At 44.3% G+C, this 11,753-nt stretch overlaps 1 protein-coding gene across 1 annotated transcript in view; it reads right to left on the bottom strand.

The window, feature by feature from the left end:
- Window positions 1-7,861: 7,861 nt before the first annotated feature.
- The window catches only part of ELP3 (elongator acetyltransferase complex subunit 3), a 106,840-nt gene continuing 102,948 nt past the window's right edge, over window positions 7,862-11,753 (bottom strand). The window contains exon 15 of the mRNA XM_004433537.3: window positions 7,862-9,406. Coding sequence (XP_004433594.1) covers window positions 9,330-9,406 — 77 coding nt within the window. The 3' untranslated portion in view covers window positions 7,862-9,329. The remainder of the gene's footprint in view (window positions 9,407-11,753) is intronic.

The following is an 11,753-nucleotide window of genomic DNA, read 5'->3' as shown; positions in this document are numbered from 1 at the left end:
TCTTCACTCTTTTTCATTCTCTTTTTCCTTCTGCTCCTCTGGATAATTTCAAATGACTTGTCTTCTATGTCATTGATTCTTTCTTCTGCATGGTCTAGTCTGTTTTTGAAGCTCTCTATTGAATTCTTGAGCTGAGTCTTTGCATTTTTCACTCTAGGATTTCTTTTTCTTTTTTTTTTTATGGTTTCTATTTCTTTGTTTAACTTTTCATTTTGTCCATGCATTGTTTTCCTAACTTCATTTGGTTGTCTGTGTGTTTTTATAGTTCACTAAACTTGAATAAGAGGATTATTCTGAATTCTTCATTTGACAGCTCATTGATCTCTGTTTCTTTATGGTTATTGGGGCTTTATTAGTTTCCTTTGATGGTGTCATGTTTACCTGATATTTCATAATCCTTGGTTCCTTATATTTGTATCTGCACATTTGAGTAAGCAATCTCTTCTTTCAGATTTGACAGGTTCCCCTTGGCAGAGACAGTTCTTCACCAGTCAGCTTACTTTGGGTTTCTGGACATGTCTGCTGGTAACATCCTTGGGCAGGGGGGAGGTTGCTAACAGGGTATATTTTTGGGAGAGGCCGCTACCTGAGCTCTGAGGTTGGAGGTGGGTGTGTTGCTCTCTGGTTAAGAACAGTTAGATGGGACTGGTGGATTGGTTCTCTGCTCAAACGAGGCTGTAGAATGAGCTCTGCAGTTACCTAGGTTCTCTGGCGAGGCTTACTAGATGGTCAGGACTGGGCACTATATTCAGCAGTAGGTGAGGCTATGAATTAGCTTCTCTGCCCTGGCAGGGCAGCAGGACAGGCCTCAGGGCCTGCACAGCTCATTGGGAACCCAAATCAGGCAGGATTGTGCACTGAATTCTCTGGCCAGCTGGGGTCATGGGTTATGCTCTGCAGATGGGGAAAGCCACAGGCTGTGTTCTCTGTTCAAGTGCCTCGATAAGCAGGGCAGTTTAATGGGGTATGTAGCATCCCATGTGCTCTGGTTTGGTTCTCTGGTAGGATAGAAGGCTGTATTCAGCAATAGGCAGGGCTACAAATTAGTTGCCCTGCCTGGGCACAGTGGGAGGACCAGCACCAAAGCTGACAAGGCTGTTTATGGTCTTGACTCAAGCTGACCCATGCCCCAAGTTTTCCGGCTGAATGGTGTCACTGGCTTTGCTCTGTGGACAATCAGCTCTGCCTGCCATACTCTCTGCTTCAACATTGCTGGGCTACACAGCTTCCAGGGGTTTTTGCCAGGCTGTCTGGTCTGGCAGGGCTGGGAGATATACTTAGCAGTGGACTGGGCTGTGACTCAGCTCCCCTGTCAGGATGAGATGAGAAGGCCAGCTCCAAGCAGCCTCTGGCTTTCTGGTCGGGAGAGTCTGGGAGCTACATTCAGCAATGAATGGGACTATGAATTAGCTCTCCTGCCTGGGCAAAGCAGGGGAACCCTCCAAGCCAGGCAAGGCTCTTTGTTTGTGGTATTGACTCAAGACCCAAGTTCCCTGGCCAAATGGTGCCACTGGCTTTGCTCTATGGATGATCAGCTCTGCCTGCTGTACCCTCTGCTTGAGTATTGCTGGGCTATGCAGCTTCCAGGTGTTCCTGATTAGGCTTTCTGTGCCGGGAAAGGGCTACACTCAGCAATGATGTGGCTATAACTCAGCTCCCTTACCTGGGCAGGGGCAGACCAAGCTCCAGAGGTGAAAAAGCTCTTCATTTGAGGATCCAGATCAGGCAGACCTGCATCCTGCTGAGTTCCCTAGTTAGACTATGCTACCATCTTGACTCTGCAGATGAGCAAAGCAGCTGTGGTGGTTGGGACTACTACTTGGGCAATGCAGGTAGGAAGTTGGCCTGCCAAGATCCAAGTGCTGGTTGTTGCAAACCCCTCACCCCTCTCCATCACAATCAGATTCCCAGTGGTCGGGGCCGGCCCTGTGGCTTAGCAGTTAAGTGTGCACGCTCCACTGTTGGCGGCCTGGGTTCGGTTCCCGGGCACGCACCGATGCACCGGTTCTCTGGCCAGGCTGAGGCCACATCCCACATAAGGATGTGCAACTATGACATACAACTATCTACTGGGGCTTTGGGGTAAAAAAAAGGAGGAGAATTGGCAATAGATGTTAGCTCAGAGCCAGTCTTCCTCAGCAAAAAGAGGAAGATTAGCATGGATGTTAGCTCAGGGCTGATCTTCCTCCCCCCCCCCCCACACGTCTATAAAAAAAACAACAACAAAAAACAGATTCCCAGTGGTCAAGTCCCACAGATTCTCCTGCAGTCTCCATGGGGCAAGATCAGAGTGGGGGCTCCCACAAAGTGACCCACAACACTGGGGGAGCTGGATGTCCACCTAGGCTTTTTCCCACTGGAGGAACTGTAGGCTCAGGTGTGACCTCTTGACGTGGTGCTGCATTGGCAGGGGGAGGGGCAATGCAGTCAGCGTGTGGCTGCTCCTCTTACCCCTTCATATGCCATCTGTCTTGGTCTCTGTGGTGCAGAAGGGAGCGGGGTGCTTCAGCCTCACCCTCATGTTCTACGATTCTCCTCAGTGGTGTCTTGTCCATGAATAGTTGTTAATTGTTCTTTTTGTGAGGGAGAGCAAAGCCAGGAGGGACCTATGTCACTAGCTTAGTAATGTTACTCTCCTCTGTATCTCTTCTTATAAGGACACTAATATTGTTGGATCAAGGCTCCACCCTTATGATCTCACTTAACTTTACCATCCTTTTGGGCCTATCTCCAAATACAGTCACATTGCGGGGGTGGGGCTTCAATATATGAATTTTGCGGGGACAAAAACATTGAGTCCATAACAGTGGGGCTTACTGATTTTGCTGTGGAGCAGCCATCTGGATTGTTTCTTGAGAAACTCTATATGACAGTATCTTTAGGTCTTTCCTCTAGGGCTGGTTAGATTCTCCAAAAGAGCCTTTCAATTTCTGGCCTGTAGGAAAAAGGTCTAGCTGCCAGCATTCTGAAAACTGAGTTGGGGAAGACAGTTGGAAGTCTGAGTACTCACTATTTATTATGCATGGATTTACTTAATCATCCTGTTCTCAGTTATATTATGCTGACCTTCAACTTTGTCAGGAGTTCTTTCATCCAAAGATCCTGGTTGACCCTCTTCAGAGAATAAACCTCCAGACTATTGCTGAGGTGAGAACAGGGCATCTGCTTAATGGAAGGAATGGGTATGCGGACTTAACAGCTGTTGAACAACTTTCATCAGTCCTCCTTATTTTGGCCTCTTCTCGTCCTCTCCAGTGTATGCTGCTGTCAGTTCCTGTGGCTTTTGAAGTTTCTGAGGTATAAATCATATTGGCTGTGAACTTTCTCCACTGCCCAGTCTCAACTGCTGAGTTACTACCATCCATCTGCTTTATAACCTCCAAAATCTTATCACTTTTGTCTTTTGTTCTTCCTGTCATTGTGGATTTATTTTATTTTTTGATCCCCTTTAGTCTTGTGTGAGGTTTGGGTGGGAGCAAAACTAGATGTGTTTATTCAATCCTCCATTTTAACCCAGATGCTTCCTCTCATTTCTACAACAGTAACTTCAAGAGTTAGTTTCAATTCTCTATTTAAATAGACTGATTACTTCGTGCTGGTTCTTTTTTTCCATATTGTTCCTATTCCCAATTTGGATGTATCTCTTGGCTGTATTTCTTCATCAAGTAGTTTTTCAAAGAAGAGCTCATTAGCAGTGGTGCCAAGAAGTGGCCTGAGGTAGGTGGGGTGTAGGGCAAACAGTGTCTGCTAGGCACATGTAGCTTCAAAAGAATCCTTTTCCAACCTAATTGCCAGCCCGAAACCCTTTGTTTTAGAAATTCTGGAGCCAGCACAGCTCATAGGTATTAGAGTCCTTGAATCTTTGCAAGTTTGTGAATGTCAATTTGTTGCCTTTATACTCGGTTCTTCACTTACTAACTTTGTGGCCTTGGTTAGTTTACTTATTTTGAACCTTGATTTCTCATTTGTAAAATGGAGAGACCGTAATTCCTGCCTCAGAGGATTGTTGTGAGGGCGATAACAGGACTCTCTGCTCAACAGATACTACTTCTTTCCTCCTCCCTTTTCCCAGAGTTCCTTTCCTTTCCTTCAGGCAGATGTAAATGATCCTTTGCCTGCTGCCCCAAAACCCTAGACGTGCAGTGGTCCAAGACGCTAGTTCTTGCAAAACTAGCCAGAAGTGGAAGCAAGCCTTAAATCCAGGCAGCTGAATGTCAGGCCTGCTCTTCCTTAGGGGTCCAAGTGCCGAGCCCTTCCCCACCTGCGCTGACTGGGACAGCAGGTATGGTTGTCTTCTTGGTGCTCACATTTGCTAACCTCGCTGACAAAGTCGGCCCTGAGACAAGAGGATAACATTCTCTGCAGTGCTTCAGCTGGCACAGGAATCTGACTTGAGGCAGTTAACTTCCCTCAGGGGAGAAAAGGTAAGGTGCGATCACCTCTGACCTCAATAAAAGCAGTTCACACTCCAGTGCCTTTCAGTGAACCGGCATTTGCATGATGGGACTTGTTCACAATCAATGTGCTGCTGCCTTCTGAATGAGAAAGGCCAAGCCTCAGACAGGTTTGCTCCTCCCCCACCTCCTGGAAGGTGGGTTATGAATTAAGGATTGAAAGACTTGGGGGTAAAAGAACTAGAGAGAGAGAGACAGAAGCTTGCTGTGGATGAGTGGATGCTTGTAGAAAAAAATTTAAAGAAGAAAATCTTAGTATTGAGTCAATGAATGTGTGCAGCCCCATTCTTAATACACGATTCTAACTATCGTGACAATGAGAATATAAAAGAATATAAGATATGAAAGACCTGGTTAAAAAAACTATGGCCTCTGCACACAATGGATTATCAGATATGTAGTCATTAAAAAGGATGAAGTAGATCCACGTGTATTGACATGGGAAGATGTTCACACCACATTCTGTCCAGTAAAACGGTTACAAAGGAACATGCACAGCATGACCGGTTTATGTAAAACTGATCGTGTGTGTGTGTACATGTGCAGGGAGAGATGGGCAGAAGGACGTTCATCACGGTGCTTACCACGGTTGTCTCTGATGGTGGGATTTCACATTATTTAGTGCTTTCCTGTTTCACTTTGTTATAATGAGCATATGTAATTTTTAGAACCAAGAAAAGCTATATTCGTTTAAATAAAAAGAACAGACTCTCCCTTTGCTTTGCATTCTCTTGACAAAATCATTCACTTCCACTAGCTGCGACTGTAAAGATTGGGATGACGACCGGACTCTCCTCAAAGGCTGTTTGTAGTGAGGATCAAACAATAACATGAAAGCACAGACTTGTGGCTCAGTACTTGTTAGCATCCTCTTTAAACATAAGCTGATTGAACACTTTTTTCCCCCCTAAAAAGGGAAACGTGGGTGGCGGGGAGTGAAGGAGGCTATGTCCCTGACTTGGGTTTGAATCCTAAATCCACTTAGTAGCTGAGATCAGGGCTGCCGTGCTGGGCCGCTGGGCGGCACTTTTCATATTAGTGTATGCAATCTGTGGACACTGTAGGAATGGTACTGACTGAAACTGGGCAACATGGTGGCCCTGTCTGTGACTTCAGGCTCAGAGATAAAGACACCAGCCCGCGTCCTGATTTGTTAACTGGGGGAGACGAGAGTTGACCTTCAGGGCTCCAGTGAGGATAACCCGGATGGAGAGCGTGAGGCAGCTAACGCAGAGCCCAGCACACGGTGCAGCAGGTGGCAGCTCCTTCCCTGGAAGGAGGAGGAGGAGGAGTTTTCCAGGTGGAACGAAGGGTACTCCAGGCACGTGAAGAAACAGAGGCAGGAGATAAGCCTGCACATTTGGATGCAGAAAAGCAGCTGGTTTGCTACTTCTTACGGGCGTGTATTTGACTATTTGTCTATGTTAAAATCAGTTTCTTAAAAAAATCTGTAACTTAGTTTTTGAAACTGCCTTCACAGAATGAAACACAAATATATTGCTTACACATACAACTCTAACATATAGAAATGTGGCACCACCCTTCCTCCCCACCCCGAAAGGCTGCCAGACTCCCTCAGAGGGACTCCCTAAGTGGACACAGCTGCCAGAGCACACAGGGGAGATTGGCAACCCATATTGATACTGGACTACTTTCTGGGAAGCCCCCAGAATTACAGTGATATCTTAAAATGCTTTTTTGCTGTTGCAGAGTCTGTCTCTTGTCCCTCAAAGCATGGATTTGACAATTTGTAACCTCAGACTTACGTGAATGAAATAGAAGGACCAACTAGAGGATGGGAGAAGAGAAGGCCTCAGAGAAGCAGAGAATCTATTCTTCTGACATTGGCTTCTAGCAAAAAATCAGATTCTATTGCCAACTGATAAGAAACTCCCCCGTTAACATGGGCCAAATACTGCACTTGTTAGACATTAGTAATAACAGCTAGTATTTCTAGTATGTTTTATGTTCCACAGGTCCTGTTCTAAGAACCTTACATACATGAGCTCATTTAATCCTCACTGCATGAGGGAGGTACTATCATCATTTCCATTTTACAGACAAGAAACTTGCGGAGGCAGAGTTTGGTTGCCCAAGGTCATACATCTGTCAAGAAGCCACTTCATTAGTGTAACAACTGTCTATATAGAGGATGCCGTGGTTTATGCAATATCTCTCAAATGTGACCACATCTGATCCTTGGGCTAACCCTGAGAGATGGCTCTTTATCTCACGTTACAAATGGGGAAGTGTAGGTCAGAAAGGTGAGGGGACTTACTCAAAGCTTCAGAGTTAATGGAGGAACCCAGGTTTTCAGAACCTAGACCTTGAGCTCTTTCACAAATTCAGGAGGTCTGTGAGTTAAGAACAAAATTCTGTGAATTCAATTAGATGATAATCTTTAAAAAACCCACAAAAACCTCTGGAAATGAAAATTTGCAATTTGAAAGATGTTTACATAGAGCAGGCTTTGGTTTTTAAGTTGTACTTTTCAGTATTCTTTTGGGTCAGCAGGAATTTTTCCCTTTAAAAGGGGTCCATTCGTTCCCAAGTTTGAGAAATGAGCTTTTACCAGGCCCTTTTACTTGGTGATAACGTATTTTTAAAATCTCATTTTCTATTCAAATAGATTTCAGTCTGTTTTTGATATGGCTTTTTTTTTTTTTTTTATAACTCTCCAGGTGATTTAACAAAAAGCTGAACTAAAAGCAGAGCTATCTGAGTGGGTTTGAGGCAGTTGCTAAGGAGTTGTTCAATATAGATCAGAAACACAAGCTGTTGCTTTAAGGTTTTGTGTTGAGGCTGGCAGGATCACACCAGCTGATCTTTCTTACGAGGCAGCCGGTTGGACTGAAGAGCACACACCTCTGGAGGGCCAGGCCGGCCAGGCCACGGAGGCGCCAAGTACCACGGACGGCAGGCAAAGTCCTTGCAGTCAGGAGAGAAGCTGAGGCTTCTAGTGGCAGAAAGGCTGCAAGAGCTCTGCCCCACTGGTGACACTTTAAAGGTTCCACAGCTTAGCACAAGGCTACGAGACTCACTCCAAGAAAGGCTGAGGATGAGCCAAAAAGGAGGTATTCTCACCTCTGAGATGAAAATACAGATAAAAAATGACTGAGAGGCATTAGAAATGTGCAAGTTCCGAGGCAATTTTGTTTTAAAATCTTGCTCTAAATTATCTTTTAAAGTAAACCTTACATGTGAATGCCTTTTTACAATTTTACAAAGGACAGGTTCGTACATTACATGTTTTGATCCATGTAGGTAGACAGAACAGATGGGACAATGGAGGCCCAGAAACTCTTGTGTAAGCCAAGGTCATGGTGCAGGCAGAGGCAAGCCTGGGCCAGCAGTCAGGGAGCAGCACACACTCAACTCTCTCTCCAATCACTTGCGCTAACAGCCAGTATGGTGTATGCTTTATTAGTTTAATAGTTTCATTTTTATAGGGAAAACAAGCATAATTGAGAAGTAGCTGAATTCCCTAAACTGTACTCATGGAAAGCCTGTGTAGTTCCCCAGTGAGCCCACAAGCCAGCCAATGCCATCTGCCTGGTGGCAGTTTAATGAAATGGCAAATAGTACCCAGGAGGAGATAAAGCGCCACAGACGGGAAACCCACAGCTGTAAATTCATGGCAAATGTCACTGCATTTACAGGGAGAGTAAAAACCTTACATGATTCTTCTTTGTATGTTGAAGCATTTATTTTTCAAACCTTTGAGGGGAATCAATTCCATTTAATAAACCTTTGTAAAATGCCACAGAAGCCAAGGGGCGCAGGGGTAAGAACTGACCCTCTCCTTAGTAGATTACCCAGAAGTCACAAAGAGGCAGTTCTATAAGATGAACCTTTGAAAAAGCCAATCTTCTTCCTATTTTTAGATTTGGGCCTGTTTTCCATTTTTTTGCTTTCATATATGAGTTGAACTCTTTACCTTTCTCCCTTTAAAACAAACCAAAATCCATCTTAAAGAATTAAAATGCAGGGAACAGCTTCTGTGGAAGCGAATCTTGACTTCGGGCCACACAACCTCAGACCCGTGCATGTCAGACTCTGCCTGCTCAGGACACACAAAAGGGGAAGCCAAACGCTTCTCCCGGCATGAGTGCTGCTCACGTTGTTTCGCAGTTGTCAAGAGTGTGGGAAGCACAGACAATAAAAAATGTGAAACAAAGGATGTGTGTAATGGCCCATTGTAGATAGTAGACTCCTGAATGGAGAAGGCTGGTTTCAAGCTTGAAACACAAACCTAAAACTTCAATTCCTCTCTCCCCGTCACACTGTTATTTCATACATCGGCACAGGAAACAAAATGATTTCCATGAAAACAAAAACTCATTTTCTGGTGCGGGAATGCATATGTAGTTAAAGGCCAGGGATCAAAGTCTGATAGTTCTCATACGTTCCAACCTGAACTTTTTGTCCCTATAGCATATTATAAATAACCTACTCCTAAGTTTACTCCTCAAATGACAACAGCTAGTTTTATTTCATGAATTATAGTGTCCAAATGAGTTGATTAATTTGCTTTTGTCACTGTGTCTGAGTCAAAGCAAGCCTCAGGGAGAATTTAGAAATTGGATACATGACTTAAACCTCACAAACTGATAAGACTTCTTGACAACACACAGGAGAGGGCAGCACGGGAGCTCTGAGCACCAGAGGCTCTGCAGGCTTGGTCAGCAGATGCCTGGCCTGGTCCTAAAAGCAGTTTCCAGTCTCCACAGCTGCAGGAAGAGAGTGAAGCTCCTTGCCAGGGGGACAGGGGAGGTCCATTTGCTTTGCTCAGCCTCTCTGCTGAGTATTCAAGATATCATGAATCTTTCTTTTTCGCCAGGGAGGATACTACACCAAGGTGGACTGGTGTGGCTGTTATTTTAGTGTCTTTACCATGTACGGGCCTTGTAATCTGTAACCAATCTTTCTGTAATAATTCCTGGTGCCGACCCCTGTGAAGAAGCAGAAAAACAAAAGTAAGAAGAGCCTCTACTAAGCAAAACTTTAGTAACCCTCAAAAGCCAGCAGAGGCTCCCCTCTGAGCCATACACCTTCCCTCTCCCACTCTCATTCACAGACCAAATTCCAGTCAAGATGGAATCCTATTTTAATAAGTTTGCAACAGTTTCATTTCTTTGAATTCCAGCTGCATTAAAATATAGAAACTCTGCACTTCAGAGCCTGTGTATTTACAAGCCTGCTGGCATCATGCAGCACTGCTTCAGGTGTCACAGCTGAATGCAAAGAGGGGGATTTAATGGGTGAGCCGTCTACACTCCCAGTGAAGACCAACAGTACTACAGTTTCCTGGAAGTTTGAAAGAGAGAAGAGGTGCAGGAACAGGGGATCTCCAGAGAGCCACGGGCAGCAAAGGCATGCTGAAGGAAGAAAGAACCTGCGCTTTAGCATCAGTGCCACACTCACTCACCGTGAGCGACAATTTCAGCAAAATATCACCATCAGTCACATTAATGTTAATTTGCATTTTGTTAGTTTTGTTTGTATTAATTGGTATATTTATCTTGTTATATGTGCAGTATAAGCACCAGGAGTTTAGACCAGTTTTATGTTTGCAACCTTTAAGGAACAGTAGCTGATTTAAGTCAATACTAAAGGTCCATGAATTTTTTTTTCTTTAAAAGGAATCTATATATTAAGTTTGAGAACACTATCCTAAATATTACCTCTAAAATAAAACACAATCAAATGTAAGAAGCTGAGCTCATAGGAGGATAGGGTAGTATCCATAGGAGTGATTAAGACAATGGGCTTTTGACCCGTTACACATGAGTTTAAGACCTAGACCTGCCATTTTATAGGTCTGTGGCCTGGGCCAATTACTTAATTTCCCTGAACCTCCATTTTATCTTCTGTAATAGGGCAGCAATGAAGGAATTAGGAAAGATCATCAAGTGTAAGGAAGTGTCATTAGAGAACAAGGCCAAGATTAGCCACACCCTTGTATTCCCAATTACTATGTACGGGTGTGAGAGCTGGACAGTGAAGAAGGCTGACAGGAAAAAAATTGGTTCATTTGAAATATGGTGTTGGAGGAGAGCTCTACAAATACCCTGGACTGCCAGAAAGATGGACAAGTGAGTCCTAGAGCAAATTAAGCCTGAACTATCGGTGGAGGCAAAAATGATAAAATTGAGGCTGTCCTCCTGTGGGCACATCACGTGACAGCAGGATTCTTTGGAAAAGACAATAATGCTGGAAAAAGTAGAAGGCAGCAGGAACAGAGGAAGACCAAATATGAGATGGGTTGACTCCATAAAGGAAGCCATAGGCCTGAGTCTACAGGAGCTGAGTAGGGCTGCTGAGGTCAGGACATTGTGGACATCACTCATTCACAAGGTCGCCAGGAGTCGGAGCTGAGTTGATGGCACGTAACAACAACAGTAATGTACTCATGTTTAAGGATGTTGAGTATGAAATGAGATAGTCCATGACATGTGATTAGCCCAGCGTCTGGAAAGGGCCAATTCCTCAGAAACATTGACTGTTGTCATTTTAAAGTTTTTCATGATCTGCTTCCCAATTATAATTCTAGCTTCATCTCAATTCTAGCTTCATCTCTTGCTACTGCTCTCCCCTTAAACACTATGTTTCAGCCTCAGTGAAGTTTTAATTTTTCCCTGGGTGTGTTTAGCTCTTTCTCTAGCTTCCAGGCTTTGCTCATGCTGTTCCCTCTAGCAAATTCATCAAACCCAAGAAGGTGGGAACCTCTGATTTATAGCCTGTTGCTCAGAAGCACAGGTAACAACATGGACTTGTGATTGGCATCTGAAGTGGGGCCAGTCTTGGGGAACTGAGCCCTTAACCTTTGGAGTCCCTGGAGATAGTGTCAGAATTAAGCTAAACCATAGCTTAATTCTGCAATACCCCCAGCTGGTGTTGCAGAATTTCTTGATGTGTGGAAAACCCACACATCTGGTGTCAGTAGTGCTGTAGTATTCAGAGAGTACTGTGTGTGATGTAAATGAAAACAATAGAGTTTTTCTTTACAGTGCTTCGCCCCCCCCACCCCAGCTCTCCCCATGGTGGACTACGATCGCTGGTCTGCTCCCTACACAGCATAAGCTCTATCTTGTTCATCACTTTGTATTCCTAGTGATCAGTATTGTGCATGAAATCAAATAACTGTTAGCTCTTCCAAGTCCAGCCTAATTCTTTAGCCCAAACATTTGCTATTTAGGAAGAAAATTTCCCACCAATGTTTTGTTTCCTACCACCTTCAAAATTTCTCAAGTATTAAGAAAATGGAAATGAAACTGATGTGATGGAGGTAACAGAACT

The sequence above is a fragment of the Ceratotherium simum genome, chromosome 12 (assembly GCF_057802395.1).
Source record: "Ceratotherium simum simum isolate JZ-2026a chromosome 12, ASM5780239v1, whole genome shotgun sequence".
Lineage (NCBI taxonomy): Eukaryota > Metazoa > Chordata > Mammalia > Perissodactyla > Rhinocerotidae > Ceratotherium > Ceratotherium simum.
This window is presented reverse-complemented; position numbering and strand designations above follow the sequence as displayed.